Source organism: Octopus sinensis, linkage group LG4 (assembly GCF_006345805.1).
Source record: "Octopus sinensis linkage group LG4, ASM634580v1, whole genome shotgun sequence".
Lineage (NCBI taxonomy): Eukaryota > Metazoa > Mollusca > Cephalopoda > Octopoda > Octopodidae > Octopus > Octopus sinensis.
The window spans coordinates 149,127,566-149,152,218 of NC_043000.1; the positions used below are offsets into that span (position 1 = coordinate 149,127,566).

At 40.3% G+C, this 24,653-nt stretch overlaps 1 protein-coding gene across 3 annotated transcripts in view; it reads left to right on the forward strand.

Moving 5' to 3' along the window:
• The window catches only part of LOC115211030 (cyclin-dependent kinase 4-like), a 142,312-nt gene that overhangs the window by 1,731 nt on the left and 115,928 nt on the right, over positions 1-24,653 (forward strand). For all 3 annotated transcript variants that reach the window (XM_036502557.1, XM_029779881.2, XM_036502558.1), the window contains exon 2: positions 19,365-19,649. In XM_036502557.1, the coding sequence (XP_036358450.1) occupies positions 19,405-19,649 (245 nt within the window). In that variant the 5' untranslated portion in view covers positions 19,365-19,404. The remainder of the gene's footprint in view (positions 1-19,364; positions 19,650-24,653) is intronic.

The window sequence follows — 24,653 nt, forward strand, 5'->3', positions numbered from 1 at the left end:
GCTTTTTGGTTTTTCTTTCCGTAGAGTGAAGCGAGGCCTTGTGTTTTGTAAAGATGTTACTGGATGTGTAAATGTGGTGGTATTGTGAATGGGTCCACTTGTAAGTTTCGCTAAAAGATCCATTCAGCGAAAAAATATTGACTTACATTAAAGACATTCGATGAAGGCATCAATCGCTTATTTTCTACTTTTCATAACTCTGAGGAATCATAAACATAACAGTATTCTTGACAAGAGGACCTACCTAGATCTCGTAGCCTTTCAAAATACGACATAACTACAATTTATTACTATAACCGCTACATTTGTTTCCTCATAACTTTTTGAAAAATACATACTTTTAGATGAAATTTTGCTGAGGTATGTTTTCGAGGGTGGAGATTACGATTATCCTGATAATGTTGAAAACTAATTTTTTTTGGAGGAGTTTCGGATCATCCTCTCTATTTCTTTGTTTCCTCATAACTTTTTTTAAAAGGCATATTGTTGATGACATTTTACAGAGATTCTTTTTTTTTTAAGTGTGTAGATTGCGTAATGTTGACGTTTCAAACATTACTAATGTGAAAAAGTGATAATGCTAAAGTTTAGGAAATTGGTAGCAACAGTCGATGGAAGGACGAAATAATGATGAAGAATTTCTCAATTTTTTTTCTTTTTAATTTTATCAACATATTTAGAATCTACATCCTTGAAAATATTCATCTGCAAAATTTCATTAAAACATGCATTTTTCATAAAATGACGAGGAAACAAAGTCTGGGATTTGAAGTTATCTTCAAATGTCTTCAGACTTTCTACATAAGGAAATACGTGGTATGTTTCCATGAATTGTGGCTGAATGAAATCTGTTAGATTTCAAATCTCAGTTATTGTACTTCTTAATAAATATTATTAGGGGTTGAAATCTCATCGAGGTCAGCATTTCCTTTCATCCTTCCTAGGTCGATGAATAAAGTCAAGTACTGAGTTGGTGTAATTGGCTACTCCCTCCGTACTGATTGATTATCGTGTTGCACCATAGTTAGGGGTCATTTGAAAGCATAACCGCTATGACCCAATGGTAAAAAGGTTTGAACCCAGATAATGACAAATCAACTTTACAAATTTTAGATACAAAAAAACGTACCCAGCACACTCTGTAATGTAGTTGGCTGTAGGGTGGGTATCCAATTGTAGAAACCTAACCAAAGAACACAAAGGTGCGGTAGTTCACGAGGATTGGCTCCCTATAAGAACTGACTCTGTGAATCTGTGATGATTCATCTTACCCATGTCATCATGGAAAGTATGTAAAAAGTGATGAGAATGGTGGTACAACTTGTGTCCAATTATTGAGCCAGAAATATGTGAAGGATTACTAGATTCCTTGCTGAAATCATAAAATTTATTCTCTGCTGCAAGTTATGTGTTTGTATAAGGAATTTAAATCTTCCTGTCTTTATGAAAGAGTTCCTGATTTTAAAAAATCAGTTGTTTGTGAGAGTGCAGTTCGTCTGCAATCAGTAAGCTGTTGATTAACTTGGCTGAGAAATATAAGCATTGCTGTACATTATTTACATTTGACGGATATTCGTCTTCATCTTGTTTGTTGTTAACACGTTTTGGCTGATGTAGTCTCCATCTTTCATCAGGTGTCCTGGGGGAATTTCGAACCTGGGTTCTCATTTCTAAGGTATTTTTCTGATATTGTTATTATTATCATTATTCAGGTCACTGCCTGGAATCAAACTCAGAATCTTGGGGTTAAGAGTGCAGGCTACTAACCCCAAGATTCCGAGTGCGATTCCACGCAGTGACCTGAATAATAGTAATAATAATAATATAATAATAATAATGATGATAATAAAAATATTAATAATAATAATAATAATAACAGCAGCAGCAACAACATTGGAAAAATACCTTAGGAATGAGAACCCAGGTTCGAAAATCCTCCTGGACACCTGATGAAGGCTGGAGAGTACATTAGCCAAAACGTTATGTTAGCAACAAACAAGATGAGGACAAATATCTGTCAAATGTAAATAATGTACATAATTCCTCATCTCTCGAATATAGAACTGTACAAACATTGCTGGTCTAAACTGCTTAACTATATAAAGGTGGTGGGCTTAGAAGTGAAGTAACCAAATTGTTACGATATTGGACAATCAGATCATAGGTCAGGAGTGTGTATCCACAATTTATATGACAGAACATTTAATAATTTTCTAGCTTTGTGATTAAAAAGTTTAGTTTGAAACCATGTTGTTTCAAGTTTCTCCCAGCTGCATTGGTACCATAGGCAAATGTCTTCTACAGTAGCCTGGAGTTGACTGATGCATTATCATCATCATCATCATCATCAATCATTTAAGGTGTGGCTTCTTTGCTACCATGGGTTGGATGATTTGATAGATCTTGATAAGTTAAAGAACAGTGTCATGCTCCTGTGTCGACTTTGGTGTGGTTTCTGTTCCTAGATGCCTTCTCTAATTCCAGCCATGTTACAGGGACTTGGTGCCAGCACTGGTGATGATTGCCTCATAACTTGCAAGGTTAAGGGTCTAAGGTGGCTCTTATAACTAAAGGAAAATAGAAGAAAGAGTTGGAGTGTTCCTTGCCATACTTGTGAAGAATGGGGGATGGTAAATTAGGGAAGATTGAAGAGTATGGTGGGGGATAAAGGTGACAGAAGTTATTGGGGAAAAAAAGGTGGGATAGAGTTGAAAGGTGAGAAGGTGATTTGTATAAGGGAGGGGATCAAGGGCTATCCAGCATTATAAGAGGCAAGTGTGGACAGAAGGAGTGAGGGCAAACAGGATAAAAAGAATGCAATAGACTAGGGTGGAGTGTGATCCCGAGAGAGTTATTGAAGGAAAGTGAGGTGTGGGAGTTTGTGGGAGGCAGTTTGAAGGTAGAAAAAAGGGGAGAGATGTTAATGAGGCAGAAAAGCTGTGGGGTGGAGGGCAATGAGAGAAGGAGAAGGTGAGGGGAAAGAAAGACTCTGGCTGGTATTATAGAGGTAATAGATAGAAGAGGAGAGTGAATGCTGCAAAAGCATCCCAAATAGGAAGGCAGTGGAAAAGATGGAGAGGGGTAAGGAGAAAACAGTGGGTTCAGTGAGGGGGAAAAAAGGCTAGAGGGCATCACAGAGGTGATGGATTGGTCAAGTGTAGTGTGTGTGTATGTGTATATACTCTTTACTCTTTTACTTGTTTCAGTCATTAGACTGCGGCTATGCTGGAGCACCGCCTTTAATCGAGCAACTCGATCCTGGGACTTATTGTTTTGTAAGCCCAGTACTTATTCTATCGGTCTCTTTTGCCGAACCGCTAAGTAACGGGGACATAAACACACCAGCATCGGTTGTCAAGCAATGCTAGGGGGACAAACACAGACACACAAACACACACATGCATATACATATATATATATATACATATATACGACGGGCTTTTTCAGTTTCCGTCTACTAAATCCACTCACAAGGCTTTGGTCGGCCCGAGGCTATAGTAGAAGACACTTGCCCAAGGTGCCACGCAGTGGGACTGAACCCGGAACCATGTGGTTGGTAAACAAGCTACTTACCACACAGCCACTCCTGCGCCTATATTATATATATATATATATAATATTTTTGGATGGTCATTTTTTTTGCCAAATAAACACACACACACACTATATATTTGTTCTTCATTCATTACTGTTCTTATTTTTATGTCCATTGTCTGAAAATCTTTCGTCACACATCTGTGACCTCTTCAGTGACCCTTTCTGTCCGTGTGTGTCCTCCTGCTCCACCTAATCCCATTTTGTCCTTCTATAATGTATTTCCTTATCTGCGCATGCAGCTGTGTCTGTAACTGTGTGTGTGTGTGCATGTATGTAACTATGTATGTGTGTGCATATGCATGCATACACGTGTCTATGTGTTTCGCATGTGTGCTTATTTGCGTGTATATGGGCTTGCCCACTACATTGTTTATATCTATGCCCTTTATATTGTTGTTCTTAGTGGTACTTTGACCCTCCCCTCACCTATATTTTCTCCTTTGCCGCTGCTGCTGCTGCTCTTGACCCTTACTTTTGATATTGTTCTTGTGTCTGTATATACTCTTTACTCTTTTACTTGTTTCAGTCATTTGACTGCGGCCATGCTGGAGCACCGCCTTTTAGTCGAGCAAATCGACCCCTGGGACTTATTCTTTTTGTAAGCCCAGTACTTATTCTATCGGTCTCTTTTGCCGAACCGCTAAGTGACGGGGACGTAAACACACCAGCATCGGTTGTCAAGCAATGCTAGAGGGACAAACACAGACACACAAACACATACACACACACACACACACACACACACACACATATATATATATACATATATACGACGGGCTTCTTTCAGTTTCCGTCTACCGAATCCACTCACAAGGCTTTGGTCGGCCTGAGGCTATAGCAGAAGACACCTGCCCAAGATGCCATGCAGTGGAACTGAACCCGGAACCATGTGGTTGGTTAGCAAGCTACTTACCACACAGCCACTCCTATGCCTAAAGTCGACCTCAGTGGAATTTGAACTCGGAACGTAACGGCAGACGAAATACCGTTAAGCATTACGCCCGGCACGCTAACGTTTCTGCTAGCTCGCCTTATATATATATTGTATTTTCTTCATCAATACCCTTTGCTATAGCACTGCATATTGCCAGTTTGTACAATTCTTTGTCATTTCCTCAATGAGATTGAGATGTAGCATCTTCAGATCAGTCTTGAATCTTCCTTTGTTTCCTTCTTCCACCAGTTCCACAAACTTGGAATGCTAGGCACTTTCGTAGCAGCAGTCATCCCCCAAGTGTGTTACATGTCTGTGCCACTGCAGTCTCCTCTCTTGTACATTACATGTTTCTGCTTATACCAAGTTCTTCTCATAACTTGTGTACTCTGACATTCGTGCTGCACACGTCTTTGCTACCATGCAGCATCAAAGGTCTAACACAAACGTCATTCAATTTGCTCTTTATTCTGAGGGAAAATACTTTTGTTGCCAACAACAGCTGTAGCTCCTGAACTCTTTCCAACCCATTCTTATGCTGCTATACTTCAACAGCATTCCCTGCTAATTATGTATCCTAGGTTACAGAAGCTATTGACAACTTCTAGTGAGCTATCTGGGCATTTAACCCTTTTGTTACCATATTTCTGCTGAGATGCTCTGTGTTTCTTTCAATTACTTTAAATATAACAAAGAATTTAGTAAAATAACTTAGTTATCATTAAGCTAGTGTTAGGAACATAAATTGTGACTAAGGTTTGGTGGAAGATTTTAATTCAAAACTTATGAAAACAAGACATTTGTACTCAGAGCCCGAGCCGGTTTCAGCCGGGTTGGTAATGAAAGGGTTAAGAGAATTTATTTCTGGTGTGCTTGTATTATGTATTGCTTTTTTCTTTTCTTTTATTCTTCTACTTGTTTCAGTCATTTGACTGTGGCCATGCTGGAGCACCGCCTCACGTTTGAAGTTGACTTTCTCTGTTGGTCTGTCATTGAGTACATTGTATAGAGTTATATGTATCTGTGCATACATTGAGTACAGTGTTTGGAGTTATGTGTGTGTGTGCATGTGTTTGTATCTTCCCATTTGTGCCTTGACATAGTTTACATCTGCAAAAAAATACCTGGATGTTGTGTGGATTGGTGTTTGAAAGACCAAGAGGTATAAATAAATACCTGACTCGTAAATAAGAGCTGGCAACAGGAACAGTATTTGGCCATAGAAAAAACTGTTTCTATAAGATTCATCTGACCTGTGATAGAATACAGAAAGTGGTTGTTAAAATGATGGTAATTATGTGGCCCATAAGCTCTCTTGACTCTTTTACTGCAACTACATATCTTGGTTCCTTGAAATGAAGAGCTTTCCTATCCACTACTTCTCAACCAAGATAGTCTTGTAAATTCTGATAAAGCCTTTATATTTGTTGTAATCTGCCTTTTCAACACTGCATATACACTACACCTTGAGCAAGTCTCTTCTACTATGGCTTGAGGTTCACCAAATTCTTAGGAATGAAATTTGGTAGATGATAACTGAAGAAGCTTAATGAAGGACTATTCCTGATGTTTGGTGGTAGATGTGATTTGATAGGCCATCTGATCTCAGATTATCTTCCTTCATAACACCAATCTTGGAGGCCCTGAGATAGGTCACGAGCACTGTTCTTTCCACACTCTCTAAATTATACAAGCAAAAATTAAATTCCTTCTCTCCAATTATCTCCTCAGTGTTACCAAATGCAAAAGGTTCTCTAGAATCTTCTAACCAAGGAAGCCAATTGGTTCTGGCTTTTCCTTCAAGCAATGAAGTCCAAAGCTAGAGTCTGACCGTGTCAAATTTTCCAGTCTATGCAAATCTACTGCATTAACAGTACTGTACTCAGTTTCCAAAAGAGTACCCTTTCCCCGCTTACTAACTCTTTTACTTGTTTCAGTCGTTTGACTGCGGCCATGCTGGAGCACCGCCTTTAATCGAGCAACTCGACCCCGGGACTTATTCTTTGTAAGCCCAGTACTTATTCTATAGGTCTCTTTTGCCGAACTGCTAAGTGACGGGGACGTAAACACACCAGCATCGGTTGTCAAGCGATGCTAGGGGGACAAACTCACACACACAAACATACACATACATACATATATACGACAGGCTTCTTTCAGTTTCCGTCTACCAAATCCACTCACAAGGCATTGGTCGGCCCGGGGCTATAGCAGAAGACACTTGCCCAAGATGCCACGCAGTGGGACTGAACCCAGAACCATGTGGTTGGTAAGCAAGCTACTTACCACGCAGCCACTCCTGCGCCTAACTGCTGCTCTTTTACTCTCATTTCCAACTTCACAATGGTAACAGAAGCTATGTACATGATCACTTTCATCTGATTGAGTTTCAAAATTATGACAATGACTGCTTACACTGTTGAGTCTTCTCAGTGAGCATATTTTTTGGTATTGCCAGATGTTCTGAAGACTTACCTTCATATGTCATTCATCAATAGTCCCTCACTTTTGAGCATTTGATTGGGTCTAGCTAAGCTGTCTACCTATGGATTCTATCTTTTTAATTGAAGGATTAATTGGTTAGGACCTTTCCAACCCATATTCTATCAGCTCTGGTTTGCCTCAGGCAAATAAAATGTTTTGTCAAACTCACTCCCTTTTCTATGTATTAATAACATTACTATGCACTTATCTGCAGCTGATAATTCCTTTCAGTCTGATAGCATTCTCCAAAAAAGCACATGGGGGTCTAGTCTCTTCCAGCAACATTAAGACACAGTCGCTACATATCTCAAGAAAACCATCTTGCACAAAACATTCTTTGCTGATGAACAACGTGCAACTGAAACCCCTCACAGTTGCTCAAATGTTAGACATTACAATCTCTGATGACTTCTCTTGAGACACATCATCATCATCATCATTTAACGTCCATTTTCCGTGTTAGCATGGGTTGGACGGTTCAACCGGGGTCTGGGAAGCCAGGAGGCTGTACCAGGCTCCTGTCTGATCTTGCAGTGTTTCTACAGCTGGATGCCCTTCCTAACGCCAACCACTCCGTGAGTGTAGTGGGTGCTTTTTACGTGCCACCAGCACTGAAGCCAGTCAAGGTGGCGCTGGCATTGGCCGCGTTTGGATGGTGCCTTTTACGTGCCACCGACACAGGTATCACAACTACAATTTCCATTTGATATTTATTTTGATGTTGATGTACTTGACTCAATAGGTCTCCTCAAGCACAGCAGGTCATGTGCTACTGGCACAGAAGCCAGCCAAGGCGGTGCTGGCATCGGCCATGTTCAGATAGTGCTTTGCCATAATTGCATTCCAAAGACGAGACTTCTTTTACAAGATAACCTTTCTCTTCTCATCACCCCTGCTTTATTTCACTACCAGATCATGATGCACTAAACACTTGCTCCTTAAAATTCCAGCCCTCTTTGGAATTCTGTTTTCTACCCTTATTTTTTCTACATACTTCAGACTATCGATGCTCAAACTTAACATTGACCTAATCAGTCTAGGAGGGTCGCAAAAATTTTGAGTGTTGCTTGTATGCTTTGCCTGAGTTCCTTGAAGCTGAAACTCTTAGAAGTAAGTATGTTATCTGAAATAGATTGGTATGCTATCCAGGGAATATTTTTTATCTGCTTATTTTATTCCTCTTTCATCTATCTAGGTTTTCCTTTATCCTCCAGTTTTGATAAAGAGTAGGGTTTGATTCAATTGGCTTTAATCCCATCACCTCAATAAAATTAGGTCATAGTTGTCATTGTTTAGCCCCAGGTCAGCCTTAATCAAGACAATGATCAAAAGACATTTAGACTATGATTATCTTTTTTTTTTTTTGATACATTGTCTTGTCTTTAGGATTATATTATCCAATGTGTCCTTCTTTCTCTAAGGCAACAAAGTGTGCCTTGAGGGAAATTTGGCTTCTGTTTCTAACAGGTAGAGTATCTGTGTAAAGGCATTTTCAATAGTAGTTTAGTTTCACTAAATTATATCTCCTTTATCTTGTGTTTAAGAAATTATCATTACTACAACTACTGCTACTGCCACCACCATCACCACCACCACCACCACCACCATGACACCACCACCACTACTACTACTACTACTACTTTATGGTGGTGGATAGCACAAGATTTAAAACATTTTTTCTGTCATTTCTTTCTTTCTTTTCTTTTACTTGTTTCAGTCATTTGACTGCGGCCATGCTGGAGCACCGCCTTTAGTCGAGCAAATCGACCCCGGGACTTATTCTTTGTAAGCCCAGTACTTATTCTATCGGTCTCTTTTGCCGAACCGCTAAGTGACGGGGACGTAAACACACCAGCATCGGTTGTCAAGCAATGCTAGGGGGACAAACACAGACACACAAACACATACACACACACTTATATATATATATACATATATACGACGGGCTTCTTTCAGTTTCCGTCTACCAAATACACTCACAAGGCATTGGTCGGCCCGAAGCTATAGCAGAAGACACTTGCTCAAGATGCCACGCAGTGGGACTGAACCCACAACCATGTGGTTGGTTAGCAAGCTACTTACCACACAGCCACTCCTGCGCCTGTCATCTTGAATAAATACCAGCAATAATATCAGGACCAGTTCAACTAATTCTGCCTCCTCCCCAGTAATAAATTGTAGGAAATACTTGTTACTTACTAAATCAAACCTAAACAAATGAAAAGCAAGTAAGATAAAACCAGATGCAAAAATAAATATTGAATAATGCTTATTTCTGAGTTTAGTGGAATTCAGGCGAAGATTAGGAGCAACACCAGGCTGCCTTGCCATGCTCCTTGTGGGGAGAGTGCTTTTCGCAGTAAACAACAATAAACTACAAAGGGCACAAAACAGTGCACCATGCATCATAACAGGTTGTATACAGGCCACACCTACGAACCACCTACACAATAAAACAAAAATACTAAAGATAAAATACCACCTTGACAGGTGAAAGGCATTGTGTATCATTGTAGCCTGTTTTTAGCCCCACAGTCCCTGTCAATACAAGAAAAGACACATATATATAACACTTATGACTACTACTACTACTACTACTACTACTACTACCACCACCACTACTACTACTACTACTACTACTACTACCACCACCACTACTACTACTACTACTACTACTACTACTACTACTACTACTACTACAGTATCCTAAAAGTATTACATCTCCCATTCGGCCTGGGCATGTGAAAGATTATGTACACCCAGAAATAGCTGCTTTATCAATAGCTCCACCTATTGGTGATGGGAATAACCCAGCAACCTGTGCTAGTTTTTTTTTTTCTCGTCATCATCAATTAAGTGTGCAGGAGTAGAAAACGTTGCACTCTCACTGTATCTCTGTCTTACCCTCCTCTGCTGTGACCACCAACAGAATCTTTCATGTGTGTGGGAATAGATTGGATGGTGGAGAAAGCACAATGTAATCAAGACTATCAAACTGCACCACGTATAATTCAGCACAAAATGTTGGTGTGTGATGTGTGGCCTTTGGCCAAACGGAAGCAGTATGACTAGGTAGAAAAGCCTGTGGGTTAGGTTTCATTATTTGGCTGATTACATGCTTAGATGGGGCTGGCCTGGAACAACAGAGCATGACAACCCCAAATAAGGCCACTGGATAATATAATAAATCCTACTTGCACCTAAGAAGATGATATGCTTGACAGAAGATACCTTATACTCACTATAATACATATATTAGACCATAGTGTTATGCATTGTAGTGAGTTGAGAAACTTTGATTAACTGAGATTCTTCATGCAATTAGTAAGTAAAAACTTCCTCTAGGAGTGTTTAAAAGCTAAACTCAACAAAGGACATAATTTCTATAAAATCAAACAACCAACATTTTTGGAAGATATAGATAATGTAGGTGGTATTGCTTTCATATGTGTCATATGTTTTGGTCCTTGTAAATCTCTCTAGGGAAATATATTCTTTGTTGTAAAAATACTAAAAATGATCAGTGTATTTTTCTCTATATATATCTGAGAAACCATAATTTCCCCTTTTTTACTATTTCAATTCTCACAGTTTTTTTTTTCAGCATGACTTGTTGACCACCACTGAAATTAATGAACCTTGTACATTCTAACAAATTAATATACAGTTTTAATTTCAAACTTACGCCTTCTGTTTTGAACATGATAATTTATCAACATTGAAACATTTTAATTTAACTTTGATTTGTCAACATTGAAACTTATAATGATGTTTTTCTAATTTTACACTCTTACCATTGATAAACAAAAAATATTGTTGAAACTAGTTTGGTACATATGTAAATAAATGTATTTTAAACATTTACAAGTTTTTGAAATTTAATGGCATTTTCAGCAACACATTTTCCTATATATTTTTTTACCTGCATGGAAACACCACTCCCTCTTTTGCTATATATATATATATAATATATATATATATATATATATATGTATATATATATATATATATATATCCATCATCATCATCATCGTTTAGCATCCGTTTTCCATGCCAGCATGGGTTGGACGGTTCAACTGGGGTCTGTGAAGCCGGAAGGCTTCATCAGGCCCAGTTAGATCTGGCAGTGTTTCTATGGCTGGATGCCCTTCCTAATGCCAACCACTCCGTGAGTGTAGTGGGTGCTTATTACGTGCCACCTGCACAGGTGCCAGACAGAGCTGGCAAACGGCCATGAACGGATGGTGCTTTTTATGTTCCACCGGCACGGGGGCCAGGCAAGGCTGGCAACGGACACGAACGGATGGTGCTTTTTACGTGCCACCGGCACGATATATATATACATATACACATACACATTTATATATAGTTTGCTGTTCCATTAATGTAGGATCAACAAAAAAGGTGCTCCATTCAGTGAGAGATAAATATTTAATGCATACAGTATTAAAATAAGACCTTCTAATAGTTTCTTGCCTTGGAGACATCATAATTTGGCAGATTTCTATAATGTGTCTTATGTTTCCAAGCAATCCTAAGTCTCTGGGCACACAATTAGTTCCATGTTCCTGAAAGGCCAGATGCCCTTCTTTGTCACCATTCTTCACCTGTTTCCAAGCAAGGTATTATTTATTTTCTCATAGCGAGGCAGGTTTTTCATGGAAGACTGGAAACGGATAGCATTTCTTGTATGACAATGATGCACATTTACAAGCATCACCTGATGTCTAGACACGGGTTAACCCCCACCCCCACCACACCACACCACACCACACCACACCACACCACACCACACCACACACACATAATGAACTTTTTTCAGTTTCCATCTACCAAATCCACTCACATGGCATTAGTTGGCTTGGGGCTTTAGTAGGAAGACACTTGCCCAAGGTACCATGCACTGGGTCTGAATCCAGGACAACATGCTTGGGAAGTAGGCTTCTTAATGATACAATCACACCTGTGCCTTTTGTTGAGCTGTATATTCCTGGTTATGGCATATAACTGGTAAGATATTGACAACTCTTCGGACTGCACTTCTGGCTGGAAGTGCAAGGCCTTTTTTATACTGGAAGTAAATATACAGTCCTGACACTACAAGTGTAGTACCTTGCAAAAATGACAAGCTTCGTTCATCATCATCATCATTGTTGTTGTTTACTGTCTGCTTTCCATGCTGGCATGGGTTGGATGGTTTGACTGAGGGCTGGCAAGCCAGAAGGCTGCACCAGGCTGCAATCCAATCTGGCAAAGTTTCTACAGCTGGATGCCTTTTCTAATGCCAACCACTCTGAGAGTGTAATGTGTGCTTTTTATGTGCCACCGGCATGTGGGCCAGTCAGGTATCGACCACATTTGAATGATGCTTTTTATGTACCACTGGCAAGGGAGCCAGTCAGGCAGCGCTGGCAATGATCCCACTTGAATGGTGCTTTTTATGTGCTACTGGCATCGACCATGTTCGAATGGTGCTTTTTACGTGCCACCAGCATGGGTGCCAATCAGTACTGTCATTGGCCACGACAATGACTTCACTTGACTCAACAGGTCTTTGCAAGCACAGTTTATTGCCCAATGATTGAATGGTACTCTTAAATAGGCTGGTTATGGTCTCACTTGGCTTGCCAGGTCTTCTCAAACAGCATATCTCCAAAGGTCTTGGTTACTTGTCATCGCCTCCATGAGGCCCAATGTGCTTCACCACCTCATCCCAGGTTTTCTTGGGTCTACTTCCACAAGTTCCCTCTACTGCTAGGGTGTGACACATTTTCATACGCAACACGTGACCATACCAGTGCAATCGTCTCTCTTGCACACCACATCTGATGCTTCTTATGTCCAACTTTTCTCTCAGGGTGCTTATACTCTGTCGTGTTTGCACACTGACTTTACACATCCAGCAGAGCATACTGGCTTCATTCCTTGCAAGCTTACGCATGTCCTCAGCAGTCATAGCCCATGTTTCACTGCTATGTAGCATGGCTGTTTGCACATATGCATCATACAGTCTACCTTTTACTCTGAGCAAGAGACCCTTTGTCACCAGCAGAGATAGGAGCTCTCTGAACTTTGCCCATGCTATTCTTATTCTAGCAGCTACTCTCTCAGAGCATCCATCTCTGTTACTGACTTGGTCACCTATGTAACGGAATCTATCAACTACTTGTAGTTTTTCCTCCTGGAATGTGATGGAAGCTGTTTTCTGCACATTTTCAGTGTTTATTGCCCCTGTGCATTTGCCACACACAAAAACTATCTTCTCAGTTAACCTTCCTTTGATTTTGCTGCACATAGAATTTTTTATGCAGATGTTAATTCTGCTTAACGGTTTGGAGTTAGAACTCATGTTAGAAGTAAATGCAAAAACAAAGGGGTATAAAATATATTTCATGATAAATAATATGCAAGAATGATTTCAGTACATCATCATCATCATCATCATCATCATCATCGTTTAACGTCCGTTCTCCATGCTAGCATGGGTTGGACGGTTCGACCGGGGATCTGGGAAGCCAGAAGGCTGCCAGATAAGACTGGAGCCTGGTGCAGCCTTCTGGCTTCCCAGATCCCCAGTCGAACCGTCCAACCCATGCTAGCATGGAGAACGGACATTAAACGATGATGATGATGATGATGTACTGAAATCATTCTTGCATATGCCTGCGTATTATTTATCATGAAGTATATTTTATACTCCTTAGTTATGTGATTGAGAAGTTCTGTTCACAATCATAGATTCAGGTTTGATCTCACTGCATGGTTCATTGGGAATAGCCTTGTGTGTGTATGTATTTCTCTCTCTCTCACACTCCAGGTTACACAGACACAGACAGACACACATGCACGCACACACACACAGACACAGACAGACGCACATACACACACACATGCAAGGCCATAACTATAGGCTCTTGTAAGGGAACTACGTGGCTACTCACATTTAGGAGAGAAAGAAAAATTAATCAGTAGCAGCTCCAAAGAGACAAAGTAAGTAGGAATGTGTACAGAGAAACAAGGAGCCAGTGAAGGGTGCATAAAGATGGGGGAGAGGGGCAGTAGGTAACGTATTTAAGGACTGGGTAGCTTTGAAGGGTGGATGTAGGGGTGAGGACTGCTAATGGAGTTCTGTCCTCCTCTTTCTGTCATACCTGAACTCTCATCTGCTAGCATAAAACCGCATCCCTTGCATTTCGTAGACCTGCGTGCTGCATGGTAAAACAGTTGGTATTAGGAAGGGCATTGAGCCATAAAGCCCATGCCAAACCAAAGCGTAATATAGTCCTTGGACCCATAAGATCCTATTACAGCATCCACCTTGTACAAGCATGATGTTGATGGCGATAATAATAGAACTGTGATATAGAAATTTTCTGTAAGGCGTGGCTGTGTGATAAGAAGCTTGGTTACTAATCACATGATCGAGTCCCACTATGTGGCTCCTTGGGCCGACCAAAGCCTTGTGAGTGGATATGGTAGATGCAAACTGCAAAAACCCATTTAGATAGACCCAGGAAGACATATGAGACAAGGTGGTGAAGCATGATCTTTGATTGTTGAGCTAACAGAGGTGAGGACAAATGACCGAGACCTTTGGCGATATGCTGTGCTTGAGAAGACTTGTCAAGCGAAGTGAAATTGTAGCCATGGCTGTTGCCAGTGTTGTGTGAACGGCACCCGTGAGATTGTAATCATGACCGTTGCTGGTAACATGATCTTCGGCCTCACGGAGGCGATGACAAGTGACCAAGACCTTTGATGATATGCTGTGCTTGAGAAGACTCGTCAAGCCAGGTGAAACCATAGTCATGTGGAGGCACATGGCCTAGTGGTTAGAGCAGCGGACTCGCAGTCGATGGATCGTGGGTTTGAATCTCAGACCAGGCAATCATCATCATCATCATCGTTTAACGTCCGTTTTCTGCGCTAGCACGGGTTGGACGGTTTGATCGGGGTCTGGGAAGCCAGGGGCTGCACCAGGCTCCAGTCAAATCTGGCAGTGTTTCTACGGCTGGATGCCCTTCCTAACGCCAACCACTCCGCGAGTGTAGTGGGTGCTTTTTATGTGCCACCTGCACAGGTGCCAGAGGGGTCTGGCATCGGCCACGATTGGTTGGTGCTTTTAACGTGCCGTGTGTTCATGAGTAAAACACCTAAGCTCCACGCGACTCCGGCAGAAGGTAAATGTGAACTTCTGCTGACTCTTCCGCCACAACTTTCTCTCACTCTTTCCTCTTGCAGCTCATTTGCAACGGACTGGCGTCCTGTCCAGGTGGGGAACCTATACGCCAAGGAAACCAGGAAACCGGCCCTTATGAGCCAAGCATGGCTCGAGAAGGAACAAAACCATAGTCATGGCTGTTGCCAGTGTCATGTGAATGGCACCCGTGAAATCATAGTTGTGGCTGTTGCTGGTGTCATGTAAATGACACTCATGCTGGTGGCATGTAAAGAGCACCATCAGAGTGGTTGGCATTAGGAAGAGCATCCAGCTGTAGAAACCATGCCAAAACAGACTAGAACCTAGTACAGCTCTCCAGCTTATCATTTCCAGTCAAAACTGTCTAACCCGTGCCAGCATGGAAAGTGGATGTTAAATGATGATGATATATGTGTGTGTGTGTGTGTGTATCTTTGTCATGCTTAAAAAAAATGTCCTAGGGTTGATTCATTCTTCAGGGTGGTTCCCGAGCATGATCACAGTCTAATGACTGAAACAAATATAAGAGCTGTTAAAAAACCTGTTGTTTTTGGTATTGTACCATTTCATTTCAATAAGTCTACTTGTTTACATGTCATGTCTGTTAAGTATTTGTATACAAAATTATCTTTTGCCAAATCAAATTTTCAGAAGTTTTCTAAATATACGTAGGAGTGGGAATGGCTGTGTGGTAAGTAGCTTGTTTACCAACCACATGGTTCCGGGTTCAGTCCCACTGCGTGGCATCTTGGGCAAGTGTCTTCTATTATAGCCTCGGGCCGACCAAAGCCTTGTGAGTGGATTTGGTAGACGGAAACTGAAAGAAGCCTGTCATATATATGTATATATATATATATATATGCGTGTGTGTGTTTGTGTGTCTGTGTTTGTCCCCCTAGCATTGCTTGACAACCAATGCTGGTGTGTTTATGTCCCCATTACTTAGCGGTTCGGCAAAAGAGACCGATAGAATAAGTACTGGGCTTACAAAAGAATAAATCCCGGGGTCGAGTTGCTCGATTAAAAAAGGCGGTGCTCCAGCATGGCCGCAGTCAAATGACTGAAACAAGTAAAAGAGTAAGAGTATACATAATTGCTGTTTCACATTTTATATATTGAATAATATATAATGACAGGTATGACTGTGTAGTTAAGAAGATAACTTCTCAACCGTGTGGTTACTGGTTCAGCCCCACTGAACAGCACCTTGGGCAAGTTTCTTCCACTAATATCCTTAGGTTGACCAATGTCTTATCAGGGTATTTGGTTGGCAAAAACTGTGTGAAGGCAGTGAGTTGGCAGAAATGTTAGCACGCTGGGCGAAATGCTTAGCAGTATTTCATCTGCCGTTACGTATTGAGTTCAAATTCCGCCGAGGTCAACTTTGCTTTTCATCTTTTCAGGGTCGATAAATTAAGTACCAGTTATGTACTGGGGTCAATGTAATCAACTTAATCCCTTTGTCTGTCCTTGTTTGTCCCCTCTGTTTAGCCCCTTGTAGGCAATAAAAAATAATAAGAAACTGTGTGAAGTTTGTTCTATGTGTATATGTGTGTGTATGTATATATATATACAAACTTCTGTCTACTAAATTCAATCACTAGACTTTGGTCAGCCTGTGGCTATGGCAGAAGACACTTGCCTAAGGTGCCACACAGTAGGACTGAACCCAAAACCATGTGGCTGAGAAGCAAGCTTTCTAACAACTCAGCCATGCCTGTTTATATTGGTTTCAAAATTTGGCGTAAGGCCAGCAATTTCAAAGTAGAAATAATTTGATTACATCGACCCCAGTGTTCAACTGGTGCTTATTTCATTGACCCCGAAAGGATGAAAACAAAGTTGACCCTGGTGGTATTTGAACTCAGAAGAAATGCCACTAAGCATTTTTCTTCTGGTGTTTTAATGATTCTGCCAGCTTGCTGTTTTGGCTATGTGGTAAGAAGCTTGCTTCCCAACCACATGGTTCTGGGTTCAGTCCCCCTGCGGGGTTCCTTGGGCAAGTGTCTTCTTCTATAGCCTTGGGCTGACCAAAGCCTTGTGAGTGGATTTCATCATCATCATCATCGTTTAGCGTCCGCTTTCCATGCTAGCATGGGTTGGACGGTTCACTGGGGTCTGGGAAGCCAGAACGCTGCACCAGGCCCAGTCTGATCTGGTAATGTTTCTACGGCTGGATGCCCTTCCTAACGCCAACCACTCTGTGAGTGTAGTGGGTGCTTTTTACGTGCCACCGGCACAGTAGATTTGATAGATGGAAACTGTAAGAAGTCTGTCATATACAGGAGGTATGCAGAGATGTGTTTTCATTGGTTGAATTATGCTGTTGCAATGTCATTTCAGTTTTGTTACACTCATATGCTGCATGTTTGTTGTGGTCGAATCAATTGCTACAAACATGTCACATGACTTTGTGTATTGTATAGAAGAATGGTAATAGAGGGGGGTGTAGTGATGCTGATTATGAATAATGATAAATATGGCTGAGGTATGAAATAACTCCAAAGAGCAGTGTCATAAATGAGTGGAAGGTCATGGTAGGAATGTCTTTGATTATAGTTTTTCTCAATCACTTTGACCTAAGGCTGAACCATAACAACCATTTGATTTCAACAAGTCAGTGAAGGAGTCTCTGTGTTGTTGCCTGCAAAGAAATAGCAGCCAAATCTTGCTCAAATCACATCCTACTGCCAACAAAATGGCTAATATTAGATTTTAATATAAATGTTATTAAGCATTCTAAACATCAATATAGGTGCAGGAGGCTGTGTGGTAAGTAGCTTGCTTACGAACTACATGGTTCCAGGTTCAGTCCCACTGCATGGCACCTTGGGCAAGTGTCTTCTACTATAGCCTCGGGCCGACCAAAGCCTTGTGAGTGGATTTGGTATTTGGAAACTGAAAGAAGCCCATCGTATGTATGTATATGTATGTGTGTGTGTGTCTGTGTTTGTCCTACGAACCACATGGTTCCAGGTTCAGTCCCACCACATGGCACCTTGGGCAAGTGTCTTCTACTATAGCCTCGGGCTGACCAAAGCCTTGTGAGTGGATTGGTATTTGGAAACTGAAAGAAGCCCATCGTATGTATGTATATGTATGTGTGTGTGGTCTGTGTTTGTCCTACGAACCACATGGTTCCAGGTTCAGTCCCACCACAGCACTTGGGCAAGTGTCTTCTACTATAGCCTCGGCTGACCAAAGCCTTGTGAGTGGATTTGGTATTCAGAAACTGAAAGAAGCCCATCGTATATATGTATATATATGTGTGTGTGTGTTTGTTCCCTCAACATTGCTTGACAACCGATACTGGTGTGTTTACGTCCCCCGTAACCTAGCGGTTCGGCAAAAGAGACCGATAGAATAAGTACTAGGCTTACAAAGAATAAGTCCTGGGGTCGATTTTCTTGACTAAAGGCGGTGCTCCAGCATGGCCGCAGTCAAATGACTGAAACAAGTAAAAGAGTGTGACAAAAAAAAAAACCCCAAAGAAAACAAAAGATTTCTCCTCTCCCTCAAAACCCCATAAACTTCAACTGTCTCATTTGTGGGATTTTAATCACACATCTATTGCTTGATGGGTGACTGCATTATGGATTATGTTACTAAGCGTTTACCCATTCCATTTTCCAATTAGATTACATATTTTATTTCTGTTATTTTATCTCTATAAGATAATTAGGATGGGCTATTCTGTTAACCCTTTAGCGTTCAGATTATTCTATCAAACATAATGCTTATTGATTCCCATTGATTTGAATTAATCATGCATTATCTCATATCTTCAAGATCTTGATGGTGTAATTACTTAATGTAGAATAACATTGTAGGGCAGGTGTGAGGGCCTGGATCTGGTCAGTTTGAACATAAAACAGATTAGCTATTTTGGCCGGATATGGCTGGTTTAAATACTAAAGGGTTAATGTAGAACTTAGCAAGGTGTTCTACCTTTGTTTGGTGTTTGCCAAAGGCAAACAATAAACATGTGGTTCAAATCCTATCAGCACTCCTTTTGCTTTTTTTCTGCCCAAAGTTGATGCTTCTAACGTTTAATAATAATCAAAATCTTTTGATTTTTTTTTAAAAGACTTCAATTTACAGTTATCTTTGGAATTCGGTCACTGTTATATTTTTTAAAATCTGTTTCAGGAGGCTGAGTTTTGTACTGAGCTAATGAGCTGGTTCTGATATGGCTACTACTTGTAGTTTTTTGAACAGCAAACAAGAATCCTCAAGTAATTTCGATAAACTTTCTGAGATTGGTCGTGGTGCTTATGGAACTGTGTATAAAGCACGTGACCGAAAAAGTGGGCAGTATGTAGCTATGAAACAAATTCCTCTTCCAAATTCTAAAGAAGGTGTTCCAACTAGTGCAATAAGAGAAATCGCAGCCTTACGTAGAATGGAAAATTTTGAACATGAAAATATTGTACGGTAAGTTGAGTATCTTTTTAACCCTTTAGTGTTCACATTGTTCTGCCAAAATTAATGCTTTTTTATCCACATTGTTTTGAACTAATCATGCATTATCTTGTAGTTATGAGATTTTGATGAGGTAGCTGTTAATTTTTAAAACAATATTATAGGGTTGGTGTGAGAGACCAGATCTGGCCAGTTTGAACATAAAACAGACAGAATACTTTTGGCCGGATATGGCTGGTTTAAATGCTAAAGGGTTAAAAATTATTTGGTTCAGTTTTGATATGTACATGTTGTTTTTCAGAAGTTTTGAGACTTGTTTAAGAGAGGCATTTATAACTGTCCTAGATTATTGTAACTTTAGCACATGGTTACTATACATCTAATAAGCTGACCTGCCAACTTTTGTTATTCCAGATTGCAGGAGACAGCTGTAACAGCACTTTAAATGCACCCTACTTAACACTTCTTGTCAAAGCTGACTAGTTTGCAGTAGGCAGTTGGGGTGTGAGGCCAATGTGGAACCTCACTGTGCTATAAAGTTTTATGTTAAACAGGGCAAAAACATTGCAGAAACTTGCAAATTGCTCCAGACTGGTCATGGATTAACTTGTATGAGTTCAGCATCTGTTTTTCACTGGCCTGAAGGGGCCAGGCAAAATGAATCCACTGAGAAGTTCATAGCGATCCCCTTTTCACAAGGTGTTTTGGTTAACCCTTTAGTGTTCACATTATCCTGCCAAAATTAATGCTTCTTTATCCACATTGTTTTGAACTAATCATGCATTATCTTGTTATGAGATTTTGATGAGGAAGCTGTTAATTTTTAAAATGATATTGTAGGGTTGGTGTGAGAGACCAGATCTGGCTAGTTTGCACATAAAACAGGCAGATACTTTTGGCCGGATATGGCCGGTTTAAATGCTAAAGGGTTAAATTTGACAGTTTCATAAAAGGAAGAAAAACCACTATATCTCATCTAAAAATAAAAGTATTTTAAAAAATCAAAAAATATCAACTAGATTATGGCTGGTAGATAACAGTTTACTCAAAGTAACTGCCCTCAGCTTCCACCACAGTCTGAAGATGGCTCCAGAACCTGGTGCATGCATTTTTCACTGTGTCCCTAGGAAGATTTTCAAACACCTCCTTGATCTTGGCCTCCATCTCGGCCTTGGTGTTGCAGGCAAAGTAATTGGTGTTTCTCAGCTGTGCCCCACACATAATAATTCATGGGATTACAATTAACCCTTTAGTGTTCAGATTATTCTATCAAACATAATGCCTATTGATTCCCATTGATTTGAATTAATCATGCATTATCTCATATCTTCAAGATCTTGATGGTGTAATTACTTAATGTAGAATAACATTGTAGGGTAGGTGTGAGGGCCTGGATCTGGTCAGTTTGAACATAAAACAAATTAAATATTTTGGCCGGATATGGCTGGTTTAAATACTAAAGGGTTAAGGCAATTAAGATGCCAGAAATTGGGGTTGGCGAAGTTGTAGAAATTTTCCAACAACCACTTCTGACTCTTTCTGGAGGTATGGCAAAGAGCTGAATCCTGCTGCTACACATATGGCCTTCCAGCAGCTTCACATAGCTGTCTGAATGGGCCCTATTTAAAGGTGTAGGGCAGCATTCTGTCACCTTCACTTGAGACACATCAAAAAACCATCACAGTTTGGGGCAGCTTGGTTTTCAAGATATGTAGGCCATCACATGGATTATAGACAAACCACCTGTTGTTCTGGGTGTCGTGCAACTGGTCTTGGCGGCAGTTCTTTTCATCTAAGAAGAACTGGATCATCCCTTGCTCTGCAGAATGCCTCAGCTTGTTCAAGAACTTCTTAGCCTTTGTCAAACAATTCTCCTTGGCTTTGGTTTACAGAATTTGTCCCTCATGCCTCTTGTATGAGTGATAGCAAAAGTCCTCATTCAGGGTCACTTTCATAATGGTGACTCCAACACCTTTCTCTCTCGCTAAAGTTTGGATTCGCTTGCTTGGATCTTCCATCATCTTGTCCTTCAGTTGTTGGATGATTTCAGACATGTGGAGACGCAATGGCCCAGTGGTTAGGGCAGTGGACTTGTGGTTGTAGGATCGTAGTTTCGATTCCCAGACCAGGCATTGTGAGTATTATTGAGCAAAAACACCTGAAGCTTCACAAGTCTCCGGCAGGGGGTGGTGGCAAACCCTGCTGTAGAACATCATGTGATTGATGTCAGGCCCACCTGACTGGCTCCTGTGCCGGTGGCACGTAAAAAGCACCCATTACACTCTCGCAGTGGTTAGCATTAGGAAGGGCATCCAGCTGTAAAAACCTTGCCAGATCAGATTGGAGACTGGTGCAGCTGCTGGCTCTCCAGACCTTAGTCAAACAGTCCAACCCATGCCAGCATGGAAAACGGACATTAAACTATGATGATGATGATGATGATGATGATGATGATGGACACAGTCAGAATGCCTTCTGTGTCTCTTCTTACTGGCCATGGCTTTGTAGTTGCCATTCCTAGTGTCTATCTCACATCTTACAGTTTTCACAGTCTTTATGGGACACTGAGCAGCAGTCATGATGTTGGCATTTTGATACCTGATGTGAATCCTCATAATACAGGTAACTCTTTTCCAATATTCAGATAGCTTCCAGTCCTCCATATCAATTAACCTTTTCTCAACTCCAACTTTAATCTTTATGCTCTCCAATGCTATTAACTGTCCACCAGTACATCAAGCTGTCCTGAAAAACAGAAGCATGAAATAATTGTCAAATTTAGTCCAAACACCCTGGACTGCTGAGGACCAAACCACTACGGGTGTTGATTCTTCTCTTTCTCTAAAAACACCCATGAAATAAATTCTGTCAGATGCTGAGAAGGCTCCACAGAAATGGTTGTTATCTCCTGATACTGCTGTCATCATCATCATCATCATTTAACGTCCGCTTTCCATGCTGGCATGGGTTGGACGGTTCAACTGGGGTCTGGGAAGCCAGAAGGCTGCACCAGGCCCAGTCTGATCTGGCAGTGTTTCTACAGCTGGATGCCCTTCCTAACGCCAACCACTCCGTGAGTGTAGTGGGTGCTTTTTACGTGCCACCTGCACAGGTGCCAGGCGAGGCTGGCAACGGCCATGATCAGATTGGTGCATTTTACATGCCACCGGCACAGGTGCCAGACGAGGCTGTAAGAATGGAAAATGTTCAGAAGTCTGTTATCCCTATTTGCAGTAAGGATATTCTACCAAACAATTAGAAGGAAAGCTGTCTGATGGTTGTGTGCTAAGTACAATGTTGCATGGTAGCAAAACATGGGCAATGAATGCAGAGAGTATAGGAGAGCAGAGGAAAATGAAGTGAGCATAATTCTCTGGATGTGTTATGCTAGGATGCCTGAGCATCATGGCACAATTGAACTGAGAAAAATATTGGGTTTAAGACAAATCAGATATAATGGGCGAGAGAGAAGACCACACTGCTATAGACATGTGATGTCTATGAAACAATGACAGTTGGACAAAGAAGAACCAAATGGTCCATGTGGAAGGATTATATGGAAAAAGGAAGTTACAGGAAAATGTGGTGAAGGCTGAGATCAAGAGGTTAGATCTCATGAAGGAGATGACTAAGGGCTGCAACAAATGGTGAAGCGCTGTACTTGGGAAGACCTGTCCTACCTATGGAAGCATGGAAAAACAGATGCAAGATGATGATGATGATGATTATTACCATCATCATCATTATATAAAAAAATTAATTCTAAAAATTGATAGAATTTTGTTTTAGAATATTTAAAAAAAAAAAAAAACATTTATTGTTAAAAAAATGAAAGGGTATTTTATTTCAAAGATCTATGAATATAATTTTGATTGTTATTCACCCACGTAGTAGGCCTACCCTTGTCTTTTTTTGTTTGTTTTTTTTTGTTATTTGTACTCCTCTGTGTCCTGCCTCCTTTTACTAAAAAACCCCCAAAACATTAGCTTTGGCTTGTATGTTATTGTCGTCATGCAGCCTAGCCTTGCTAGGTAGGTGTGTTGTTAATATCTGGAGTTAAAAGAATGCCTATTCCCAAGTAAACCTAGGAACTCTTCCCTAACTTTTCTTGCTTGACAATAAAAAGAAGGAAAAGAAATAGTCTGTCTAGGTGGTTTATAAAGCCAAACTTGAACTGTACTAGCAGGCTGTAGCAGCAGTAACAACAACAACAACAACAGCAGCAGCAGCAGCAGGTGATAGTTTTTCTAATTCAGGTTTACTTTTAAGTGGCAGCTGGAGATTGTAGTGAAGTCGTGGGTGGGGGAAATGTGTGGGTCTTTCCATTCATGATTGTTAAAACTCACTATCACTCCCTTCTACTTCTTTGCCACTTTTTTTTTTTTTAAGAGCAAACCCATGCAGCCTGTAAAGCTCACACCACAGTTTTCTATCTGCTATGATTTGCATAATTAATTATATATTCATACATACACATACATACATACATGCACATATTGTTGATTTTTCTTAACACGCATGGCTTTTCTGAGTTTGCTGTTGAAAATATTTACATACAACTTTATGTACATAAAAATTAAATTTATTGTTGCTGTTATCATTTCTCTCTCATTTTATTTCACTTATTTGTACATTGATATGAAACTAAAATATTTTACATGCTACCTTGGCTACACAGGCAAAATGTTTTACTGTCTTTGTGTGAGCTATTTAATTTGAGTAACTCAGCCAGCCTTGTTTAATAAACAGAATAATGTATGGTATATCTGAGTATTTTCATAGTTTTAGATTTAAGTAACTCTTAAAAAGTTAATTTATCCTTTTTCAAATTCGTTTTAAGTTTTAATTTAGGTGTTTGAAAATTATATTTTATCATTTTGTATTGACTCTTTTTAGTGTCAATCATGGCTTTTTCATATTTGATTTACTGAAATTTATTAAATAAAAAGTGACTTTCCATGAAAGGTATTATTCAATTTTAAATGCAATTTCTGATATTTGTACCTTTCTTTCTGA